The following is a 26,055-nucleotide window of genomic DNA, read 5'->3' on the forward strand; positions in this document are numbered from 1 at the left end:
CCAGAGGCTCAGGCTAGCATCCTGGCCACTGGATCCATAGCAAATTTCCAGTTAACAATATGCCACCATCTTATTATTTAATGTTGGGAGAATTCTTATTTTCAAGGCACAGACACTGGACGGCCACCTACATTAAATAATTCTATTGTTTTTCAGCTCCTTTGTTTGTTTTGGTCTCCATAGACACATCAGAATAAAACATCCACCATCTCATGGTGTAGCATAAGGCCTGTGCAGCATTGGGGGATCTGAAGCAGAGAGCTCAGAGTTCAGGCAGCTGAGGGAAAGACTGAACAAGCCTGGAACTTTTACAAAGAACATTAGCAACTTTTCTTCCGGCACCTTAATTTGAGGAAATGCGCACACCGGAGAAGTCACTCTGCTTTATTTTTCACACGTGTTTAAGAAGTGAACAGATTTACTACTGCCATTTCTTTGAAAAATGCCTTATCATGCAAACCACATTAAGAACTGTTCTCAGCCTCGTTCTGTTGTAATGAACACCGATGCTGGCATAACAAATACTTGTGGCCTTATCACATGTGCCCTTGAGATGCGGCTAGCACAACTACAGTCTAAATGATGACATTTTGCCTGCAATATACTAACACGTGCTGCTTCTACAAAAGCTGAATTTCTGTGTTCAGGAAGAACAAACAAAAAAGGTAAACCCCAAGATTGTTCTAAGGCCTTGGCTGTCCAGCGCTGATGGGAAAACTCACAGCATGTAGGCACTGTACCTTCAATGCTGCTTTCAAAAAACCCATCCTGCTTTTATGTCTCTCTCTCTCTCTCGCAAGGTCTCCTACTGACTGTCATGGGTATTTACAGTGCATACACCATGCCAAGAGCCAAATCTCTTTCAGTGGGTTAGCCACTGACTTTAATATACTGGACAAATGATTTTATTCTGACACGTAAGCAACTCTCAGTTGTTATACCCATGCGAAGGTAGCCTATACCTGAACATTATACTAAGCCCTAAACTTTCCAAGTTGTAGAAGTCTCACACCTAAATTCTCACACACCACCACAAAGCTATAGGCTATACAGTTCACTATTCTCTTCCCTCAGCACAGACATGCTATTCCCCTGCCCACACACACACACACACCCCGTTTTAGGACAGAGCACAAAGAATAGCTTCCCAACACCAAACAAATTCCTGTGTCTCAAAGTCAGAAGGGTCCCTTTCAGCAAGACACTGCCTTTACTGTCACTTACAGGGCTAGACATATTACAGAGCAACGGAAAGACCTAAGCAGAAATCTAACAGGTTACAGTAATTGCACTTCATAAAAATGGCCCCGCTGCCCTCTCTTCTCTGCATGGTTCTGGAAGGAGAAAAAAAATCATTGTAAATTAACTGGGCACCTACAACAGACGAGAAAGAGAATCTCTTACACGGCACCTTTAGCAGTTTAGGTTGGTAACATCTAGTCAAACAAGTCCAGGCTCATCGAAATATTAAGTAGAGCAGATTGCAGCCCGTCTAACTCCTTTCTGGCTAGGCTTGTACATCATAGACACCTCACTGTTCAATACAAAGTTAAATGAATGTAGTGAGGGAGGAAAGTGCTGGATTCACAGGTGTAATGAAAGATGCAGAACTGCCAGCTCTGGAAACCAAAGTCCTAGGTTACACAACGCAAGCAGCAGCACTGGTAGTTCAGTTTCCATTGGCTTATTCAGTCTGTAGCCTCTGCTGAGATGGTCAAATACGGGACATCTAATCATCTCTCAGGCGACGTTCCAAGTTGAATAAGTGAAACGTGTTCTGTGTACCTGGCACAGGGCAGGGCAGTCAGGCAAGGCGAAGACCTTTCACAGCACAGAAACGTAGCAAGCTTATCATACATGAACAACACTAAGAAAGAAGATAAGATACTCAGAACCAGATTCTGATTTCCATTATATTGGTGTAAACCTGGAGTAAACTCCACTGATGTCAGTCGAGTTTCTCTAGATTGTCACCAGTGTAACATCTGAATTTGGCCCTCAACCTCTACGTGCAGGTCCGTTTACATTAGATGGTCTCTAAAAGATTGGAGGAAAGGGAAGGTCTCTAAAAAGAGGGGGACACCACACTTCAGGGTGTCTGAATAGTTATAAAAAGTCAATTCTTGTAAGGGGGATGTTTTGCCAGACTTCAGAACCCCTAGTCAGAGAGAGACCTCTTCTTTCCCCAGGAAGTAGCACCTCAGAGCCTTGCTGAGATGGTATTTGGTTCAGGTAATCCTGTCATTGTCACTGATAATGTAGCAACTCTTCCCAGCGGATTGGCTGAGAAAACACCTCTCTTTCTAGCCAGAGTTCATAGGAGTAATGGAAATCTTCAGGGAGCTCCAGCGGTTGCCCCAGCACACTCTGCAAGCAATTGTCCACCGGTGCAAACTCCGAGTCCTGGGATTTATCATATCTCCGGCTATTAAAGGCTTCAATGTTGGCTCTTAGCGTGCATTCTTCAGCTTGGAAATCCCATGGTCTGGCATCAATATCTGCATTTGATGAGAAACACCAGCCACCACAAGAGCATGAGAAAATCATTCATTCTTTCTGACATGGGATGAGGTTTTAACAGAAGTAAAGGATTGTGACCTCATCACCCAGTCATATGCCCATGAGGGTCAGATTCACAACAGTTGTTGCAAGAGCTTATTCCAAACCAGTTCATGCTACACCTCTACCCCGACACAACGCCGTCCTCGGGAGACAAAAAATTCTCACCGCGTTATAGGTGAGACCACGTGATATCAAACTTGCTTTGGCCCCACCGTTCCTTGTTCCCTGACTTACCCCTCCAGAGACCCCAGTCCCTAATCACCCCCAGGACCCCACCCCCTACCCAGCCCCCCTGCTCCCTGTCCACTGACTGCTCCGACCCCCTATCCACTGGCATCAGCGGGAAGTGGAGCAACGTGGCCCCGGCCCGCTCCACTCCGCCACCTCCCAGCTGCAGTGCTCCACTTCCCGCCACCAGTGAGTGCGGGGAGGTTGGGGGAAGGTCCCGTACTCACCTGCGACGGGAAGTGGAGCGATGCGACTGGGAGCTGGCGGAATGGAGCAGGCTGGGGCCAGGCTGCTTCACTTCCACCACTGCCGGTGAGTGCGGGGGGGGATCCCTTTTCCCAAGCCCCTTCCCCCGAGCAACACAGCTTGGGCCGGGGTGAGGGAAGTGGAGCAGGCTGCTCCCAGCCCGCCGCTAATCTCTTGGGCCACTCTGGGACTGCAGGGCCCCCAAAATTGCTCCCTAACTCTGCGAGGGGAGCTCCTGATTGCTCCCAAGACCCTCTGCCCCTTATCCAACCCCTCGGCCTCGGCCCCGCCCCCTTAACATGCTGCTCAGAGCAGTGTCTCGGAGCTTTACCGCGTTGTATGCGAACCCGTGTTATATAGGGTCACGTTACATCGGGGTAGAGGTGTATGTATATATATTTCATACACAAATCTCCTATGTTAACATAATGCTACAGTTGCAAAACATTAAAAAATTAGGCAATACCAGAATTAAGATTATCTGTACAACTGTAATTCTTCCCATCTGTATGCATTAGGATACACTTTTAATTACACGAGCACGTATTTTCCCACAGGATCCCACCATTTTTGCTGAAAATTGCCAAAGAAAACCTTCGGCCCGAGGCAGAGACGAAGCATGGAAAATATGGCAAATTTATAACTTACTGAAAATCAGGGCTGGTAATGGGAAGCAAGTATAGGCATTGGGGAATTACTGGCTGGATGCAATAATCATATTTCAGCCATGTAATATCATTCAGTAGTGTCATTCAGTCCCTCTGGAATTCATTTCTAGATGAAACAGTAACTCACATTAGAAAGATACAGTGAATTCACTAGTTTAAGGGGGGAAAGGTTTGATTTAGTGAGCTCAGTGGCAACCCAGGCATACATAGGATAAAAATAAACCCTCCCAGGGGAAAACAAGTCCAGAGCTTGTCTCTGAAAGCCTGGACATTTACAAAAACAGTCTGACAGTCTGTCCAGATCAAGATGTGATGCCTCCTGAGTACTGAGCCATGTTAAGTATCACATTATGTTGTTGCTTAAATCTCCTTTCCTGGTGGGCTTTGGGGATTCAGGCAAAATGCCATTTTCCATTAGATTCTTATGTCAGAGTAAACCATGGTGCGAGAGAGGCCATGTTTACACCTGCAGACTTGATGCGATTACAGGCTCAGCCAGTTACTTGATGTACAAAATGACCTCAACTGCAGACAACCTTGCACCCGCTGGTGCAAATGGAGGCTGAAACTTAGGTCCTGCAGATCCCAGCTGATAATGCTCTGAGTTGACACGTGATGGGAGGATGGATGCAATCTGTGCTTTCTGATTGGCCTTAAGGCTTCTGAACAACTGCCAGGTAAGCCCTCAGCCAGACCAAGTTTGTAGGGTCCTGATGGATCTGCAGGTCAAACTAAATGTGCAGTAGCATCAACCAAGAACCCAGAGACGGTGCTCTCTCCAGCAATACTCACCATTGCCATAAGCCCAGTCATCGTTCATGCGGTGACGCACTTTCTGGTAAATGGCAGACATCGTTTTCATGTTGCTCTTTCTCCACTGGCGCCCAAGGTACTTGGTCTGGATCTTCAAGAGCTTCAGCACATACAGCTGCATCATGGCCTGCTTCACTTTCAGAGCACGTTTCAGGATCGGGGCGGATTTAAAAACCACCAGCATCTACCAAATCACCAACACAAAGGTTGTCAGCACATTCTCGAGTTCTTAGCTGCTCTGACACCCTGGTGGCAAACGTGGTACAAAACACAGAAAAACCGAATAGCGACGTGAGGCAGAACAGGTACGTTGCGGAGGGTGGGGAATAAACATTTCTAACTATCCTTTTGCAGAGGAGGGTTTCTGTAAGGGAACTGACTCCTAGATTGATATAACTTTAATAGGAACCAACACCCCAACCACGTCTCCCAGGGAGTGACTACGGACTATTTCCCTTGCAGCCTCTTTCTGCTGCCAACTTCCTGCTCCAGCTGCATGTTGGCTCTTCCCTGGCCTTCCTTCCCAAATGGAGCCGGACGTAATATTTAGGGTGACCAGACAGCAAATGTGAAAAATCGGGATGGGGGTGGGGGTAATAGGAGCCTATATAAGAAAAAGACCCAAAAATTGGGACTGTCCCTATAAAATCGGGACATCTGGTCACCCTAGTAACATTCTAGGCAGATCTCCCAGTTTCTTCTTGTGTCAACATCTCACATTCTAATTAGTGTAAATGTTTTCTTCCCCAGGGCACGATCCAGGGAGAGACATTAGCTTCATCACCCTCATCTGACAGCAAGCTCTTGGACACAGAAGGCTGTCCCTTGCTGCATGAAGGATGGGTAGATGTAGCACACAACACTCGCTCACATCACAACACCGTTAAATGACCTGCAGGATCTCTGCAACAAAGGGCAACACCCCCAGACCCCAGCTCACCATTGTCCTAGAATGTTTCCACTTGGTCAGCTTGTTGAGCAGCCTCAGCAGATTAATACAGGAGAACAGGTTCCTCCAGCAGAACTGGTTGTTGTCCCCAGCTTCCTGCAGACAGACACAGGAGGGAAAAGGGCCAGTTCAGTGCTACTGCCTGCAGCACTAAAGTGGCACCTCCCCAGAAATCTCTTTGGGCAAAGTTATTTTACGAATGTCTTGACAGTGGCAACTGCACAGTTCTCATTCCATATAAAAGACAAGGACATTGAACACCATAACACCCTCATCTGGCTGGCTGATCACTCTGCTGACAAGCTGACAGACACCGGGAAAAGCCATTCTGAAAAGCCCACTGCTGACACTGGGGATTTAATCTGTGCATATGTTAAGAGAAAGGGGTAAGATGGAAGTGCAGTCATCCGCTTGTGTTATCCAGGGAACTACCTGCTGCAGCATATTTGCATTCATTGTTTACATACAGAGACAGAATAATAGCCTAATAATCACCATTTATTTACAGAACTGTGTTTTTTAGATTTTATTTACGAATTTACAACCCACCACCAGCGTTGGGGACATTTTGCAGATAAAGAAAATGAAATTACACAATGACAGATGACAAACAATAATCTGGGTCAAAGGAGGACAAAGCTTTTATACTGCAGAGATCCAACTGGCATTTTTTAAAATTCTATTCATATATTATACAGAACCAGTATATCAGATAATCACCCACCAGCTCTTATTTGCGTAGATCATGTCTGTTTCTCCTCCAGGAGGAGCAGATATAAAACAAGCGCACATTGGACTAGAAGATCATCATATTTCTACGGTACCTTTCATCCCAGATGAGCCCCAGCAATACTTCCAATGTAGCAGAACTGAAATGCAGCCACTTCTGGAGTGAAGGGCAGCAACTAATCCTGCAGAGGGTGCTGCTTGACAGAGAAAATGGACATCATGGCCGAGGATGAAAGAACAAATTTCTACACGTACACAAAGGCCCTCTAGCTTTTAAAAGGTTTTCACGCAGAGAAAACAGAACCTGGGATTTTATGATCTTGTCTGAAAGGCCCATGCAGTTAACCCTGGTATTTCAAACCAGATCCAGTCCCTCAGACTTTATCATCAATTTTTGGGGGGGGGTAATAAACATCAATTTAAAAAATAAAAACAGACTAAAATGACCCCCCAAGTTGAGGATGTTAATTTGTCTCTGATCTGTGAAGTCGGTGTCCAATTAGGGTGGTAAGCGACTCATGGCAGGGACCATGTCCTTCTATTTGTACACCCTTGAGCTCTCTGTTGGTACACAATAATCGACTTGGGAATAAGGGCAGACACTAGTACTGGCAGATTTAGAAGCCATTTACGTTTGTCTAGTGAGCTAGGACTGCAGGAAATACCTAGGAACCCATAAGAAACAAACTTGCCACATGACACAAATACTAGGCCCACTCAGAGGAAGAGCTCTGAGCTGTGACAGGAGGTTGGGAGACAACGAAGAGGCTTTTGTAAGAAACGACACCTTTAAGACCAGGTCTACACTAGAAACTTTTGTCGGTATAATAACACCTGTACGAAGTGTGGGTTCTTTTTAAACAACATTTTTATAATCAGAAATAGCCCTAGTTTAGACAGTTATGCCAATAAAGAAGTGATTTTGCCAGCATAGCTTATTTTGGTCAGGCAACTGGTATAAGTTAGATCAGTACAAGCATATTTTCAGTGGTAGAAGCTGTGTCCACACAAGGAGGGTCTAACCGCACAGCTATAGCAGCAAACCTTTTCCAGTGCAGACTAGACTAGAAAGGCAATGTACCACTAAACATCAATGAAATGGCATGCAGATTTTAGCCCAGACAGGAGACCTGCCTGGCTGTAAAGTATTCCTCATGCCAACGTACAGTTCTGACCTGCAATCTGCAGCCGGCTGTGTTCCTCCAGCCAGAACGCTTTCATGCACACAAAGCTTTTTTTTTTTTTTTAACTGAAGTAGTTTTGGTTTTGCTGTTGTTGTTTTTGGTTACTAGCAGTAACAGAATGGTGGGCTGGAATTCTTTTTGCAATCTTCCTTACTTTAACTGTAAAGCTTAATTACTCTAAGTCTTCACACCTCCGTTATGAAGGAGCAATTATCCAACAGGCAACAAGCACATCCCCTGGAATTACACTGGCTCACACGCTCTTCAACTCCTCTAATGAGGAAAGATTAAGCAAGACCCAGGCTCTGCTCTTTTCTCACAGCGTTTTCACAAGAGACCTAAAAAACGAGTCTCGTGTTCCCTGTCTGACGACAGTGCAACCAGGCGAGATCGCACTTCTCTCTTCCCTTTACCGGCTCCCTGGGGAACCCTGCCTCCCATCTGACAACAAAGTACATGCCACTCCGCCTGAGAAGGGGGGAGAGGGACCCTGACTGACCCAAAGGTGCTGATGTTTTATCCTAATCCTTTTCATTAACCTTCCTCCCCTCCCCCGCTTTGTTTTGGCTTGCCCCCGAAAAAGCAGCAAAAAATTTTTAAAAATCTGAGTGATTTACTCTTTCTATATACATTTTCCATGGAAGCAGAATGTAAACACTTCATATATTTCTTTGTATTCAACCCGCACGAGGGATATTTTCATTCCCACAGGGTACAATCAACTGCTATGTCAGCTAAGAAATATGTAATCATAACATTCACAAAGTTCAAACCAAGGCATCCATGAAGTATAACACCTTTTCATTAGATGCAGAAAATTCTAGTTGAAGCAATACATTTCACATACTTCTCCTCTCCCTTCTCCCTTTTACAAGGACCATTAGAGCATGTTTCAGCCCTGTTAAATAAGGTGAGCTCACCTGGGGCTTGTGACCCCTCAAGGGGTTGCAAGGTTACTAATGTGGGGGTCGCAAGCTGTCAGCCTCCACCCCAGATCCTCCTTCACTTCCAGCTTTTATAATACTGTTTAATATCAAAAACTGTGTTTTTAATTTATGTGGGGGGGGGGGGTCGGGGGTCGTACTCAGAGGCTCGCTGTGTGAAAGGGGTCACCAGTACAAAAGTCTGAGAACGACTGAAAAATCAACACATGGTTGGTTTTTTGGAGGGAGGGGTTGGGTGGGGAGGCAATTTTATTTCACTCATTAAAACATAACATGCCTGTAGCGGGGCAGCTGCCTCACTCCTGGAGAACAGGGGTTAAAACAGCCAAGCTAGGCCGATCGGGGAAGTAGCCACAGCTGTGGCCAGCTGAATTAGGGCCCAGCTGGCCCTGATAAGAAGGCTGGGGGCCAGAAGCTGAAGTCTGACTCTAGCCCTGGAGGGAGAAGAGCCTAGCTGCCGGAAACTGAGGGAACCTGATGCAGGCAGTGCTGGGGAAAAGGGCAAGGCGGGCTGGGGACAGGGCCAGTGCAACCCATTAGGCGACTGGGGCGCTAGCATTGGCCTGTTAAACCCAGGGTTGCGAATTCAATCCTTGAGGGGACCATTTGGGGAACTGGGGTAAAAATCTGGGGATTGGTCCTGCTTTGAGCAGGGGGTTGGACTAATGACCTCCTGAGGTCCCTTCCAATCCTGATATTCTATGATTTAGGGGGCGGCATTTCGGGTCCTTCGGCGGCCAGATTTTGGGCCGCCCTGGTCATCATCGGCATTTAGTCGGAGGGACGTGGGGCAGGGGGGCACGGGGAGGGCTGCCTGCAGCAAGTAAGGGGGAGGGGTGGCATGCAAGGGACTCCCCGCCCCAGCTCACCTCTGCTCTGCCTCCTCCCCTGAGCACGCCGCCCCGCTCTGCTTCTCTCCCTCCCAGGCTTGCGGCGCCAATCAGCTGATTGGCGCTGCAAGCCTGGGAAGCAAGAGTAGGGGAGCAGCGATGGCGTGCTCAGGGAGGAGGCAGAGCAGAGGTGAGCTGGGGCAGGGAGCTGCTGTGGGGGGGAGGGGGTCACAGGATGAGCAGGGAGGGGAGCTTCCACAGGGGGGCGCCTTATGGCGGAGGGAGGGGCGGAGAGCTGCCACAAGGGCTGGGGCAGGGGGGCAAGGTGGAAGTTTTGCCTAGGGTGGGAAACATCCTTGTACTCGCCCTGGCTGGGGAGCTCCAGGCTGTCAGCTCCCCAGGCTAAGGCCTTGGTAAAGGCCTACAAAAGGTCCTGGGGCTGAAGAGATGCAGCCTGGAAATAGGCAGAGGCAGCTGGTCCGACCCCCTTGCCAGCGATGAGTGGCCATTACAGATTGCAGTTTGCCCCAGAGAACGGTGTGTAGAAAGTGACTGGCAGTAGCCACTGAGGCCAGGTGAGTTTAGAGGGTTGGGGGTTCCCCCGAGAGGGGAGACCCAGAGAGTGGGAGGAACTGCAGTGGGCCGAACCCCAAGGCAAAGGGCTCTGGGAGGGACACAGGGGGCCAGCAGCAGGTGAGACTTCGGCCAGGAGGAGGTGCTCTGTACACTGGAGAGCTAATTCCCAAGACGACCAGCCGGAGGTGCCACACCAGCGGTGAGTCTCACTTCACTACAATGCCATTTCCATGTAAACAAGCCACTGACTGATGGAAAAAAAGAAAACCTTTGTAACAACCCCAGCAGAGTGATCCATAAATCCCAAGAGAGAGAGAAAACATCCATCATCTACACACAGACCTATGAAAAGCCTCCAGACCTAGCTTAAAATGTAAGAGTTTGGGGGCTGAGCGTACCAGCCCAGACATAAATGTAACATCTACTGTCTAGCTCAGCCATGGAACCAACCAAGAAACCTCAGAAGAGGAGAGAAAAGTGAAAACTAAGACTTGGCTAAGTAGGACGACCCACTGCAATGACATAGCACACAAAAGGTCATGAAAGGATCACCTCAGACCTATGGGAAGAGGAGATGGGTGCACCTTACTCCTCGGTGGTCTTCCCGGCAACAGCACAGCTGCAAGTTCTACAGAACTCTTTAGCACTGCAAGGTGAGGGCTTCCAAGAAGAAATCATAAGCATCTCATGAACGTCTTACAAATGTATTTCAGTCACTAGAAGTGCAACAGCATCTGGTATTTTGGGTCGGGGCCCCTGACATATTAAAATGATTCCTTCCAAATTTACTTATTGACATTATGGAATCACAGAAATGTAGGGCTGGAAGGGACCTTGATACGTCAAATCCAACCTGTTCTTAAAAACCTCCAGTGACAGGGATTCTACAACCTCCCTTGGAAGCCTGTTCCAGATCTTAACTGTCTTACAGTTAGAAAGTTTTTCCTAATATCTAACCTAAATCTCCCTTGCTGCAGATTAAGCCCTTTACTGCTTGTCCTACCTTTAGGGTCAGGGAGAACAACTGATCTATAGGGTGACCAGACGTACCGATAAAATCGGGACCGTCCTGATCTTTGGGTGGTCGTCCCGACCGATCTTTGGTCGGGACACAATTTGTCCTAATATTTTGGTCCGCCGGCAGCAGTCCGCTTTTTTTGCTCCACCAACGGACCCTTCCCCTCATGTGTCCCGATATTTTCTTCATCTCATCTGCTCACCCTCTTGATCTAATTCTCTTTATAACAGCCCTTAACATATTTGAAGAGTATTAACAGGTCCCCTCCATGGTTTTCTTTTCTCAAGACTAAACTTACCCAAGACTTTAAGCTTACCTCATTGGTCAGGTTTGCTAAACCTTTCAGCATTTTTGTTGCTCTCCTCAGAACTCCCTCCAATTTGTCAATATCTTTTCTGAGGCGTGGTACCCAGAACTGGACACAGTACTCCTGCTGAGGCTTCCCCAGTGTTGAGTAGAGCAGGACAATTATCTCTTGAGTCTTACATGCAACACTCCTGTTAATACATCCCTGAATGATATTCCTTTTTCACAACTGTATCACACTGTTGACTCATTCAATTAGTGATCCACTATAAACCCCAAATCCTTTTCAGCCTTCCCTTCTTAAGGAAAGTACTTCGCACTTATCTTTACTGAATTTCATCTTGCTGAATTCAGACCAATAGAACAACTCTGGAGATACTTGAAATCCACTGAAGAATACAATCCCATTTTTAATCTTGTTCAATTCTGTTCCTCATACTACTTCCTGTGAGTTCAACCGCGTCATTACACAATTGTATGAAAGAGTATTCAGTGTCTGGTTTTGATTTCCCCCGCTCTTTACATTTAACTGACGATCCCCTTGTTCATGTATTACAAGAAAAAAAGCTCCCAATCTATCCGTCTCCTCTAATTTGCCTCCTTTCTAAGGCAAACCATCCCAGTCTTTTCAATCGCTCCTAACACAGGCGTTTTTCCAGACCCTTGATCATTCTCATAACTCCTTGCTGAACCCCCTCCAGTTCTGCAATATCCCTTTTGCAAGGGGGAGACCAGCATGGGACACAGGATCCAAGTGAGGCTGCACCATGGATCTATGTAAAGGTATTACGATAGTGTCTCTATTATTCTCCATCTCATTCCTTATACAGCCCAACATCTTCTTTGGGTTTTTTTGAATCTCAGCTGTACAGAGAACAGAGGTTTCATTGAGCTGTCTACAGTGACACCCAGGACCCTTTCTTGAATTGAGATAGTCATTTTAGAACCCTGTATAGTGTATGAATAGTTTCTTTTTTCCCCCTCCAATGTGCCTCCAGTTACTTTGCATTGGTCAACTTTGAATTTAATCTGCCACTGCGTTGCCCATTTCCCTGGCTTGTTTAGATCTCGTTGAAGCAGGGTGGATTGATTTAAATCAAAGCCATTTAAATCATGATTTAAATCACCAAGTGGAAAGCCTCGATTTAAATCATTGATTTTAAATCAACTCTTCCATTTATATGTCAGTTATTTTCTAAAGAAAGTTACATGGTTATTAGGTGCTATAACCATTAAACCATGTTGATTTACAACTAAATAGACCCGTTGCACCAGATTTGGTACATCTTTTTGCTACCTAGGAGGGTACACTAGAACTACCGTAGAACTTCAGAGCTATGAACACCAAAATTACAAACTGACCCACCAACCACACACCTCATTTGGAATCAGAAGTACGCAACCAGGCAGCAGCAGAGAAAAAACAGCAAATACAGGAGAGTACTGTGTTAAACGTAAGCTACTAAAAAAATAGAAAGAGAAAGTTAAAAAAAAGATTTGACAAGGTAAGGGAACTGTTTCTGTGCTTGTCTCATTTAAATTAAGATGATTAAAAGCAGCATTTTCCTTCTATGTAGTAAAGTTTCAAAGCTGTATTAAGTCAATGTTCAGCTGTAAACTTTTCAAAGAATAACCAGAATGTTTTGTTCAGAGTTACGAACATTTCAGAGTTACGAACAACCTCCATTCCCAAGGTGTTCGCAACTTTGAGAATCTACTGTATATACATGTATTTGAGTAATTATATAGTTTAATATTTTCAGATTCTTATTCATTGTGTATTTTTAGTATGTTAGAATATGATGAATGATATATTGCTTATTTACTAGATAACACTGGTCTACAATTTTTGAGAAGTCGTCTGCTTCAGAAATAAAATGTGATATTTATTATGTATTTTGATGTGCTGAATTCAAATATGACAATTAAAACAACTGATTGGCTATTGTTTCTAAGATATTTAAGTTTTTACATTTTATGTCTATGTATATTGTGTAGATAGTAGAGTTTTAATCATAAATTGTAAACCTAGGTCTTTTCATGTGTTTATGGTTGCTTTACATGATAATATTTCACCTGTCCTGTTTATGTAACACTTTAAAAATCAGCAAAAGGGTTATAGAAATAAAATTTATTAGGAAACAAAAGGCAAAAAACTATTATGTACATAGTTTAGTCCTATTCAGTGTCTACTCAGCGCTTCTTGGCTTGTCTCTTGTATTCATTAAATGGAGCATCTCTTGTCACTGTCCAGCAATAGTCTGCAAGCATTGATGGGCTCCATTTGCCCTGACAGCCTGCCAGGAGATTCCACAGCTGTAGTCTGGAGCCCAGCAGCTCTGCCTTACTCTTGGGTAGTTCCAAATCCCTGACAAGGTCATTCAGTTCACCTTGTGTTCTGAGGTGTGGTTCAGAGGAGGAGGATGGGAGAAAATGTGGGTCCTGTGACATTGATGGTTCAGGACCAGAAGTTTCATCCTCTTCCTCTTCCTCATCTGACTCAAGTGAGAATGATTCTGGTGCATCAGGAACCGGCAGTCCTTCTCTGGGGGTTACTGGGCGTATAGCTGATGGAATGCTTGGATAATGCACAATCCACTTTTTCTTCTTTGACACACCTTTCCCAACTGGAGGCACCATGCAGAAGTAACAATTGCTGGGATGATCTGTTGGCTCTCTCCAAATCATTGGCACTGCAAAAGGCATAGATTTCCTTTTCCTGTTCAACTACTGGCAAAGATTTGTTGCACAAGTGTTGCAGCATATGTGTGGGGCCCATCTCTTGTCCTGATCTCCAATTTTGCAGCCAAAATAAAGGTGACAGGCTCTCTTAACCATAATGGTTATACTGCGCTTTTGTGATGCAAAAGTCACTTCACCACAAACATAGCAGAAGTTATCTGCACTGTTCACACAAGTACGAGGCATCTCTGCTCACTTTGGCTAAACAGAAATGTGTCCCTTTGCAAAAATCAAACACTGACAAATAAGAGCATGACACTGTATGATTTCTAGAGCTGATATAGGGCAATTTACTCAGCAGAGTGATGTAAGCTTCGTTATGATTGCATCATCCATGACTTCTAGGAATAACATGATGCAATTCATATCATGTCTGACGCAATACCAGCTTCAGATTGCATCCTTCATTGTCTTGCCTAAAAAGCAAGTACTGTCCAAACCCAGTCATAGATTTATTCATAGATCCAGTTAAAGATGTATTTTAGTCATTTTTGGTATAATTGAGATCCCTTCCCTTTATAACTCACTTATCCTCCGCCATTCCCAAGTCAAAGGTCATATATACTGACTCAATAGCATATCTTGAAAACTAGAGCCAATCAACAATTTTAAGCATCATTTTCGTTCTCAGTGACCCAGAATTAGTAAAATTGGACTACATTTATTTCAGAAGCATTTTGGCTGTAGAGCAGTGTAATTAATGTTTTGCTCATGATTTGTGGCAAGCTGAATTAGGCTGGTAACTAGAATTTAATTAGACACAACAGCATATAAAATTTATTTGTATTAAAACGAAACAACCTTAAGTGTTTTGGACACAAATTTCTCTTATCAAAGCACGTTTCACATTTCCAACAACAATGTATTAAACAGAAGGATTAACTGTAGTCAGTGAATTGAACTGATTATTTTAGGTCAGCCTGGGAAAAATTTTCAAATATGCCTAAGTGAAAGTGACTGGAGCTTAAGTTCTTACTTGCCTAAATCTCTTGAAAATGAGAACGTCTCCTAAGCTACTTAGGCTGACCTATTCCATATTTATAGACTTTTGACCTCAAAAGTCAGATGTTTTCCCCCTGATTCTATAGAAAAGCAGCCTTTAGCTCAAAGTTTTTGATAGATTCAGCATATATAAGTGTTTATAATAAGTTTAGATCTTAACATACTTTGTATTCCATTAATATTTCATTATATTAACAAGTTTATTTTTTTAAAAAATGTGATTTAAACAACAAAATCCGATTTAAATAAAAAATGATTTTTTAAAAATAATCGATTTTTATCCACCCTGTTCTGAAGTTCCTCACAGTCCTCTCTGGTCCCAATTAACCTAGATAACTTTGTGTCATCTTCAAATTTTGCTATTTCACTACTCACCTCTTTTCCAGATTATTAATATATCCCCGAAGGCCCCCACTGTTAACCTTTTACCATGATGAAAACTGACCATTTAATCCTATTCTGCATTCCGTTTCTCTAACCTGTTTTGTGAGCCATGACAATACTTTGCCTCTCACCCAATGACTACCCCTAGCTTCTTTAGTAGACTCTTGTAAGGACCTTTGCTAAAGCCTTTTGGAAGTCTAAGTAACGTCTAGTTCTTCTAAATCCACTACTTCACTGACACGTTCATCATCATCTTCTTTGCCTTCACCTTGTCCAATTAGCCGTGGTTGGTGGCTTTTGTTCTTCATTGCCAAGAGATCCTGTTGAATGCATCTTTCAAGCTGGCACCAACCTTCTTCATGTTCTCCTTCCATGTCGTGAACCATGTTTTTCTAGATCTTCCTTGTGATCTGCATCCCGAGATTGCCAGATCTTGTACTCTCTGGCCAACATATCCGGTGTCATATTGCCTCATAAGACCCTGCCACCGCAGTTTACTCCCTCAACTTTTCCGTGAGGGGGACTACATGCACCACGGCTTGTACCATTCCACTGGAGAGTTTATCAGCTCTTGTCATACCCAGCGTCCACCTGAGTGTTCTCATTTTGGCAATGTGAAATAGTTGTACCTCTCTCTCTCTCGTTGGCCAGCATTCCAATGTGCATGTCTTATACATTTTGCTCTTCAGTTTACTTGGCTTATTCTTATTGCAGAGAATTTCCAGCAACTCCCTCCATTTGCACCAAGCGTCTACATGCAACTCTTAGCACCCGCATGCACATTCCCATCATGGCTCAACAATCAATGGAGGAATCTGAATTGTTGCCCAGATTTTAATTCTATACCATCTAGTTTTACTGGCTCCTTCTTGTCCATCTCACTGAAGCAACGTGTGTATTCCACCTTTCATCTGCTGACTCGTACGCCATTTTCTTCCAACAATGCCCTCCATGGTCCTAGATCCCTTTCCACTTGGTATACGGGTGCACAGCAATACAAATAAATAATGATGTCTAAAGAATTCTAAGAGACTAGTGAGACAATTTTCCTTTGCTGAATCTGTGCTGGTTAGACCCTATCAGATCCTGATCTTCTAAATGATTTCTTATTCTATTTCTGATTATCTTCCTTAATTGCTCCCTTTAACCATGGGTGATCCAGTGGATCCACTGATTATTTTGTAGGCTTCCTGTTTCTGAAACAGACTCATGTTGGTTTTACCTTGAACTATTTGCTCTTTGAACTCCATTTTGGCCCTTCTAATTTGCCTTTTACTTAAAGCCTGCTGTAATTTATGCTAACTAACTAACTAGGGTTAGATTTCCAAATTTTAAAGGATTTCTGTTGGGCGTGAACAGCCTCTCAAAACCTTGGCATTTAGGCCTGGTCTTCACTCGGAAATTAAGTCAATACAACTATGTTGCTCAGGGGTGTGAAAAATCCATACCCCTGAGCAACACAGTTAAACAGAGCTAACCCAGGGTGTACATGGCGCTAGGTCGAAGGGAGAATTCTCCAGTCGACCTAACTACTGCCTCTTGTGGGGAGTGGATTACTTGCGCCAATGGCTGAACCCTTCCCATTGGTGCAGGTAGCATCTTCACTGCAGTGTTTTAAGTGTAGACAAGCCCTTAGGCATATAATGGTTTATTCCACGGCCTCCTGGTTCTCTTTTTAGTCAGTGGTACGCATGTCTTCTGAGACTGTTGTTTTCCTGAGTAGTGGCCAAGTCACCTCCAGGGATTTTACGGCCTTTACTTTCAGCTTTATGTCCTTTTTGACTAATCATCTCAGGTTATTCAAATCTCCTCTTCTAAAGTATAGTGTCACTTTCTGGTACTGTACCTGTCCTATGGATGTTAAACCTAATTAGACTGTAACTACTCTCCCTTAATAGTTCAGCAACTATCTCCACTCGAACTAGCTTCAGTGTGCTACTTAAGACTAAATCCAGAACAGTTTCTTCCCTAGTGTGCCCCAGAAGAAAAGGTGTACAGTAACTGGAGTTTGAGAGGTTTTGTCCCTATGGGTGCTCTACTGTCGGATGTGCATGTGTCCATGTACTCTTGACCGGAGCACCTGTGTGTCCACACCTGCATTCCAAACATCCTCATGCTCCAATGTGAGAGTATTTAGGGAGGGACGTACCTGCCGATGCTCTATTTTGTCCTCAACTTGTAGTGGAGTTAAAAATGGAGGCAAAACCTTGCCTGACCCCTTCTCTCCTATCCAGGGATGGGGAAAAGGAGCAATATTCCACCCCTCTGAGGAGCAGGATCCCTGCCTGGCCCCTAGTTCAGGGATAACATAAGAATGGCCATACTGGGTCAGACCAGTGGTCCATCTAGCCCAGCATCCAGTCCTCTGACAGTGGCCAATGCCAGATGCTTCTGAGGGAATGAACAGAACAGGGCAGTTATTGAGTGATCCATGCCCAGCTTCTGGCAAACAGAGGGACACTTCAGAGCATGGTTTTGCATCCTGGCCAACCCTGGCTAATAGCCATTGATGGACCTATCCTCCATGAACTTGTCTAGTTCTTTTTTGAACCCTGTTATAGTCGTGGCCTTCACAACATCCTCTGGCAAGGAGTTCCACAGGTTGACTGTGCATTGTGTGAAGAAATAGGATCAGGAAAAAGGAGAGGGGTTGCTCCCCCACACCAATGAGATGTGACTGACATCCCTGCCAATCCAGGGGAGAGGGCTGGAAGGTGTCTCTCCTCTCTGCCCCCAAGGGAGAAGGGTGCTTTCCCTCATCACCACTCCCAATCCAGGGGAAAGGGGAAGGAGTGAGTCTGGAGGGACTTACGCCTTCATTCCAGAAGCGAGCTTGGTTGCTGGCATTAGGGGGCGAGTGCAGGACTTATGCCCCTGGCCCGTAACCACTGCTTTTAACGTGAGGTGACACCTGAAGGATCTTTCTTTTCCCCCCCATCTTGAGCAAGTTCTGCGGTTCTTTGGAGTGAACCATGGGGATCGGTCTGGGCTTTAACCCTTCCCCTTCCAAGGAATGGAGAAAAGGATGGATGGGTTCAGAAGCAGCCAAAAGCAAAAGCATGTGTTGCATGAACTGCATGAGTGAGTATTGCGCCAGTGTGACAGGAGGCAGGAGCCCCAATGCACTCAGGAAGAGGGCCTGATAGTGGGTAATGCAGCTGCCCTTACGCTGGAGCACAAAGGTTTATGGACTGTAGGCAAGACGCATGGACCTCTGGGTATTGCTGACTAAAATCTCTGATTGAGAACACATGGGCTCATGGATATCCCGCAGTGGTGTGCCCATCGGGGCAATAACTTGAAGAAGAACTAGCTCTTGCAAGAAGCAATTGCTTAAAGTGTTGAGAAATTGCTTCTCTAAACTTCACCCCTACGTATCATTTGACCAGTTTCTATGTGAGTAGCTGTAGTGACTCATCATCACCTTATAGAATCATAGAATACCAGGGTTGGAAGGGACCTCAGGAGGTCATCTAGTCCAACCCCCTGCTCAAAGCAGGACCAATCCCCAGACAGATTTTTACCCCAGTTCCCTAAATGGCCCCCTCAAGGATTGAACTCACAACTGAGCTACCCCTTCCCCCCAGTGAAGATAACAGATTGCTGAGACCTGTGAGAGTTGCAGCAGTACACAAGTCCACCATCCACAACTATGATCCACTAGATCTGTTTAAACGCAGATGGTTTAGGACTGGAAGATCTCCTGGAACCAGCATGGTCTAGTGGGATGAGCCTGTGATTGGGCACCAGAAGCTCCCAAATTCTAACTCTGGTTCTGTCAGGGACTTACCCAAGCTCCTCACACACACTCTGTGCTCTGGCTCCTCCACCTGTCATGTGAGGATAACATTCATCCCCATGCCAGGAGAGTTATGAGGCGAAATCAGTGAACGTTCAGACAACACTTCATAGTGGCTTTAAGAGCAAATTAAGAAATCAGCTCCAATTAGCAGAATATGCCACTAGATGTCACTGTTGCTCCAGAGAAAGTGAAGCCAAAGGGGCTTAAAAGTTCACTCCAGTTTAAACACGAAATCTGGCCTACTGGAGAAGTACATGTGTACTTCCTTATATTCTTCTTTTTTTTTTTTGAACACCTTCTTAAAAGGAGAACTTCTACTTCTCCCCAGCACCACTGAGTAAGCAGAGGGGTTTTTTTAAACTGCCTTTGGGATGAAGCATGGAATTAATTTAGCTTCATCACTGATTTTATTGTTGCCCTGGCAGCATTAGTGGTTTTGCAGCACCGCTTTGGGAATATCGTTCGTTCACTTGTACTCCCTCCCCTTTACCTGCCCTGCAAGAGTGGATCTCACATACTGCAGGTCCTGTAACAACAGTGGCTATTTGCTGTTTTCACCATGGGCGGGGGTGAGGGGCATGAGTGAGTGAGTGAGTGATGCTAAGCAAACCCAACTGCACTACATATTACGGGCCAAGTTCTGCCCTTAGGCACACATGCAGTTTGATGGTTTCCCCCTAGTGCATTCAAAAGCGGAATTTGAGCCTTCAGATCTAGAGAACACTTCCCGCCCTGGTCTGACGCTCTCAACTCTTATAACGCTGAACAGCTCCCAGCAGGGCCGGTGCAAGGATGTTTCGCGCCCTAAGTGAAACTTCCACCTTGCACCCTCCCCCGTCCCTGAGCCCTGCCCTGACGCGCCCCCCGTGGCAGCTCCCCCCCTCCGCCCTGAGGTGCCCCCTCACCCCCTCCGCCCCAGCTCACCACTGCCCCGCCTCCTCCCCGAGCACGCCTTCGCCGCTTCACTTCTCCCGCCTCCCAGGCTTGCGGTGCCAATCAGCTTAGGTGCCGCAAGCCCGTGAGGCGGGAGAAGTGAAGCAGCCATGGCGTGCTCGGGGAGGAGGCGGGGCAGGGGTGAGGAGTTCCCCTGCGTGCTGCCCCTCCCCCTGACTTGCTGCAGGCGGCCCTCCCCGCGCTCCCCTGCCCCAACTGCCTCCGCCTAAATGCTGGGGGCGACCGGGGTGGACGAAGATCCAGCCGCCGCAGTCAGTACCAAAGAAAATGCCGCCCCCCAAATCCTAGCGCCCTAGGCAATGGTTGCACTGGCCCTGGCTCCCAGGTGAATCACTGGATGGGCTAAGGGCTTGGAAGACAGACAGTTAGGGCCCTACCTTAGTCACAGTTCATTCTGGTCAATTTCATGGCCAGAGGGTTTTAAATTTGGTCAATTTCATGATTTCAGATGTTTACATCTGAAATTTCATGGTACTGTAACTGTGGGGGTCCTGACCCACAATGGGATCATGGGTGGGGGTTGCAAAGTTGTTGTAAGGAGGGTCCCAAGATTGCCACCCTCACTTCTGTGCAGGCTCTGAGCCTCCTGCAGTTAGAGGTGGTTACCGGGGGTGGAGGTGGGTAGGATCTCCCCCGTGCTGCTGGGAGCACCCCGGTCAGGGGCTGCTAGCTGCTAGTCCAGACCAGATTAAGGCAGCACCCCCCAGCCAATTTGGGGGCCCCCTGGAAAAATGGGTGTCCCAGCAGAAGCTGCAGGGTGAAAGCCCGGACCAGTTCACCTGAGTCCCAGCAGGAGCCCTGGGGGAAGAAACCCCAAGGCCCTGAGTCCAGGATGCCCTGAGCCCCAGTTGGAGCGGTGGGGGTGCCCTGAGCTCTGGCTGGAACAGCAGGGGGCAGAAGCCCTGAGCCCGGGCTGCCCCAGGCCAGCTGGAGGAAGTGGGTGCGGAAGCCCCAAGCCCTGGCTGTCCCTAGCTCCGGCTGGAAGCCAGGGCAAAGAAGCCCAGAGGCTGGGCTGCCTTGGCTGGGGAGGAAGGGGGCAGCAGCTCTGAGCCCAGGCTGTCCCAGCTGCAGCTGATGGGAGCAGAAGCCCCCAGCCCAGCAGGAAACCCTGAGCTCAGAACCCAGAGCTGCGGCAGGAGCCATGTGGGGACGGCAGCATGGAGGGAGTACCATCCTCATTTCTGCGCCACCTCTGCGGGCGAGTCTGATCTCAAGAGCAGCCATGCAGGAGAAGGACAACTTCTGTCCCTCCCCAGCGTCTCCAGACTAGCAGCTAGGAGCCCCAGGCTCCCAGCAGCAGGGGAGATCAGATTTCACAGGGAAGGACTGATTTCATGGTCCGTGACATGTTTTTCACAGCCACGAGCCCTACAGATAATGTAGGGAACACTAGTCTGGACTGGCCTCTGGCTCATAGGAGATGGGTTGAGTCAGAGACAGAGTCCTTTCCCATCTCCCCACTTCCAGAAAGTCTCCAACTTCCCTCACTGGCCAGTCAAACACTCTCTGCTTCTGCCTGATCCAACCGTCCTCTCTGGGTTCCCAGGGTTACAACATAAAACATGGGGTCTTAACTGCTCTTCAGAGTCCCTTTAAAATGACTGTGGTTGTGAACCTGCCATTACAATGCGTCATCCCCATTCCACGTGTGTCTAACCTGGACACAGCAGCCTGTGCTTAATAGCAACTGGATATTGACGACTTCTGGTTAATAGTGACATCTTGCCAGGAATCCATCCTGTCCCATTGCCTGCCATGTTAATGGGACTCCAAGGTTTGCCATGGCATGCTGCTTAGTGACCTGTTTTTGAAGAAAAGCCCCAGGTCTGCAGGGCTGCAGCCAGAGAAGGAAGTGCTGGGACGTGGCTGCAGCTGGCGGGGAGCCCGTCCTAAGCTCTTCCTTCTGGGGCTGCAAAATCTGTTATAAGGGTTATTGACATTCTCCTTACCAGGCTTTCGGCAGTGAGCTCAGGCAGCTCATGGACTGTGCAGTGTGGATAATCCAGGACAGAGATGCTGTGGGAGACAGGGAAGGGGGAAAAGAGTCATTCATGAAGCAGTGGATCAGTATTCAAGGAGCTGTTCTAAAACGGTCTACGTTACTTTTCCCAATCAGCCATTACGATCTCCATCCCCAGCACATGCATTCAACGAAGTGGGTATACACCCACAAAAGCTCATGCTCCAATACGTCTGTTAGTCTATAAGGTGCCACAGGACTCTCTGCTGCCATCCCTAGCACACTGCATCCACTACATCCTGCAGATTGGCAGGAGGTTAAGACTCGATGGTCCTTGCGATCTCTTCTAACCCTATGATTCTAGGATTCTTCCTTACAATGACTGCAGCTGGCACAGGCAGGACTGCGCAGCTGTGACTCCCTCCCAGCCCACGCACCAAGTTGTTGGGTGCTGCTAGGAAGTCACTTGCTTTCCAAGTAAGTCACGATTTCTCAAAAGGTTTTCTTAGCGTGAGCCACGCTGAACAGTCTGTTGTGGGGATGTACCTGCCTTTTGCATCTCTGATTGACAGACTACCTCCCATCCTATTTCCAAACTCGTGACACCTTTGTCTCTCTGCTCAACAGAACTTGTCAATTTCTTATTGCTCTAAAGTATATCCTGAGTGCAGTTACTAAAGACTTGTAATTTGGATCCATTAAGCCAAGACAGATTAGCTATTTATGTATTTAAAAAAACCCTAGGTTAAAATAATAAGAGATCTGACTAACAAACTGATAGTGGCAAAGAAATACAGAGTGACAGCTGCAAACCTCTCTACCACCCCTTCAGGATCTCATGCCTTAATATAAGTAGCCAATAAAGAAGAATAAATACACCTGGTGCCCCATCCCAAGACATGCACACACCTAAAATAGCTGTAGCTCTTATGCTCTTTCCTATCCCTTCATCTTTTAAATCGATCCACAGGGAACCTTTAAACAACAAGCCGACTTGCTGTCCTGATTTCCGAGTCAGTGCCCATTCAGAATGAAATCCCAAGATCAGCCAGACTTCACATAACGTGCCTGTTACAGTAAGACCACGTATAGAATTTCCACTTGCTTCCCAAAGATTGTACCCTGTTTCATTGCATGTTCAGAAACTGCTGCCCCACATTATTAACTTGTTCATTTACTTACCTGAATGAAGATTTAGACTGTCAAGTAGTGTAGGCTCAAAGCTCAAAAGTTTTGGGGGAATCTTATCAAAGCTATTACGAATAGAAACATTCTCAGAAAAAGTAAAACCGTTGGGATTTAAGCTTCCACGCACTTGCGTGACTGTAACTAATAGAGGAAAATTTGATTTTTAACGGCTCTGGAGTGAACATTATGTTTATTGCGTTTCACCCCCAATTTCTGCCCAGTTAAAAGAACTGGGTTCAAACGGAAACGCAGCACCTTTTAATGACAAGAGAATAAACGTGCTCTGCACAAACAGCTGTTTTCCATCTTTAACTTTCTCAGATTAGAAGGGGAAAACAGATCCATTTCCTTTCCCTCTGTGTATACAAACCTATAGTACAAGACAGAGATTAGTCCACATAGCCAACCGAAGATCTATATGAAATGCTGTTACAGCTCATTGTTCTCTCATCAATAGTGTGAGCGGAACTGCACTTCGGGTGTGCTCAAATACCAAGTCCTCCAGTGAACAAACTTCCAGCTGTCCCATATCCAGAAACTAACCAGAGAGCAACAGAGACAGAACTGTGCTTCTCTGGAAGGAACTTGTGCATGTGTAGCCTTATTTCTCTGTTCTCCACGTAAGTGTAGGTGTGTGTGTGGGCGAGGAGGCGTGCGTGCGCGCACATCCAGACATGGGATATATAGATTTAATTAGCAAGTCCAATATCTTGAATCACAGAGTAAAATACAGGCCCTCCTATTTCAAGGCACTGAGAAGCAGCAATGGACTTCACTGACACTTCTGTGACTATTTAAAACCAGCTGGTCAGGGTCCAGAGAGCTGAGTGACAGACACAGGAGGTGGGAAAGGCCCAGGAGATTCTGTCTACCTCATGCCTCTAACCTGCACAGGATTGTTGCCATATCGTGTGTCCTTAAAACTCTGTCCTGCCAAGAACATGCTGCTTTGGTGACCACAAGGGGAAGATCTCCTCCACACACGCACAGCCCCTACAAAGCACGGGAGGAAAAGGAACTGCTGCCAACGGGCTGTACCTGTTTTTGGCAGTGATGTAGGACATGATATTCTGGTTGAAGAACTTCAGGATCAGTGGGATGCAGTTGGCAAACACCAAGTGCTGAGACACGTACTCAAACTGCAGAAAAGAGGTGAACGCACACTGTCAGGCAGTGCAGTTAAAAAAAAAAACAAAATCATCATCAAACAAAAGCCACATTTCCCAATCCAATTAAAAACCTTGCTCCATGGATTCACTGCAGCTGGCCTCACGGACCTTCTCTCCCTTGGCTCCTTCCCATATGCCCTGCGCCTGTCTCCTGTACATTTCTCCCCACAACCCTACAATTGCTGGAGCAGGAGGGATCTCATCTGCAGCTCCTGCTCTTTGGAACAGCCTCCTTCTCTCTCTGCCAAATGGTCTCTCCAGCCCTCTCCAATTTTCAACTAAAAACCAACCCCCCTCACCTTTGTGCATGCATCTTCAGTTCTCTCCCTCTGTTAATATTTAATTCTAGAGGCTTTGGAAATATGGTTCCAATGGCTACAACCTAAAGCACAACTGATCTGTATATAGATTGCCACAAATAGAGGCATTTCTCTTCTAACCCCAATTACCCAGCAAACTCCCACTGGAAGGAACGGTTTCTTCCTTTATTTTTACACAGCACAGAACAAGCTGTCGGTGCTCAATGACTTCGGACAGTGTTGATTCGTACACAATTAATACTTAGCTATTCTCTGCCTCGGTATTCGGTGTTTAGGCACCAGAAGCCAGTCTCTTCCCACCGGAGCACCTTGAAACACTTACAAACATTAATGAATGAAGCCTCATGTTTCTCTCTTCCCTGACTGCGTTTTACGAAGAGAGGCATTAAGGGCTTATCTACATGGGGAGATATTCCAAAATGACCACTGCTGGTTAACTCTATGTGTGGACATGCTTATTCCAGATTAGCGTAAAACACTTTGGAAGTGGATTGAACTAATTTGGAACAAGGCCAGAACAAGAGCATCCACATATTGAATTGGTCAGAAAGAGTTAATCTGCTTTCAGTTCACACTCTATTATAGTCCAAATTGATTTCCAGGCATAGACAAGCCCTAAGGCACACAGGGGGGGGGACTGGCCCAGGGTCACACAGCAAGCCAAACTCAGAGTCAAACCAAGGCCAAGGTGTTTGGACTCCTGGTCCCGAATTCCTAATACAGAGTCTGGGAACAGACACAGAAGCACTGTAAGACTGGCCGACAGGGGTCCTGTCGAGCTGGTCTCAGCTAATAGCTTAACCACGGGGAGTTCCCTTTTTTGCTCACTGAAAAGAACTGTTGGTCCCTCTTTGGGCACGTCTACACTGCAGCTAGGAGTGAGCCACGCGCTAACTCAGGCAGAGCTAGTGTGCTAAAAATAGCAGTGTGGGCGTCAGAGCACGGGGAGCAGCTTGGGCTCACGGCCCAAGTCCAGGCCTGCCTGAGCCCCTGACTCTGTCCTGGGGGCCTAGCCCCAGACGCATGGATCTATTCAGCCCACCAGTGAAAGCAGAGCCAGCTCATGTCAGTCTGCCCAGGCTGGGAGGTATGTACCTTCACAGTCTGCCAACAGAACCACGGGGGATGTATACAGAGAAGGCACTGGAAGCAGGAGTGGCGGAAGCACCCTAAAGTGGGGGGGCACAAGGGCCCGAACCGTGGCCCCGCGCCGTGACTCCCCGAGGCCCTGCCCTCACACCACCCCTTCCCCCAAGACCCTATCCCTGCACTGCCTCTTCCCTCAAGGCCCTGCTCCCCTGCCACCTCTTCCTCCAAGACCTCGCCTGCTCCTCTCCACCCACTCCCCCGTCGCTCGCTCTTACGGCTGGTGAAAAGTGGGAGAGCATGGCCCTCTGTCCCCCCCGGCTGGGAGTCTCCACTGATTAGCCAAGTCCCCTCCGGCTTTTGGCCAACCGCTGGCCAGCCCAGCACACTGGTGG

At 46.6% G+C, this 26,055-nt stretch overlaps 1 protein-coding gene across 6 annotated transcripts in view; it reads right to left on the reverse strand.

The window, feature by feature from the left end:
* Nucleotides 1-26,055, reverse strand: part of STRIP2 (striatin interacting protein 2) — a 159,177-nt gene that overhangs the window by 95,404 nt on the left and 37,718 nt on the right. For 3 of the 6 annotated variants that reach the window (XM_030580645.1, XM_030580735.1, XM_030580817.1), the window contains 5 exons: nucleotides 24,124-24,224; nucleotides 21,887-21,953; nucleotides 5,458-5,562; nucleotides 4,497-4,701; nucleotides 369-2,498 (listed from right to left, as the gene is read on the reverse strand). In XM_030580645.1, the coding sequence (XP_030436505.1) occupies nucleotides 2,248-2,498; nucleotides 4,497-4,701; nucleotides 5,458-5,562; nucleotides 21,887-21,953; nucleotides 24,124-24,224 (729 nt within the window). In that variant the 3' untranslated portion in view covers nucleotides 369-2,247. Of the gene's footprint in view, nucleotides 1-368; nucleotides 2,499-3,684; nucleotides 3,811-4,496; nucleotides 4,702-5,457; nucleotides 5,563-21,886; nucleotides 21,954-24,123; nucleotides 24,225-26,055 lie in introns of those variants that run through there. The other 3 variants (XR_004002694.1, XM_030580983.1, XR_004002713.1) reach the window with 2 other exon arrangements.

The sequence above is a fragment of the Gopherus evgoodei genome, chromosome 1 (genome assembly GCF_007399415.2).
Source record: "Gopherus evgoodei ecotype Sinaloan lineage chromosome 1, rGopEvg1_v1.p, whole genome shotgun sequence".
Taxonomy (NCBI): Eukaryota; Metazoa; Chordata; order Testudines; family Testudinidae; genus Gopherus; species Gopherus evgoodei.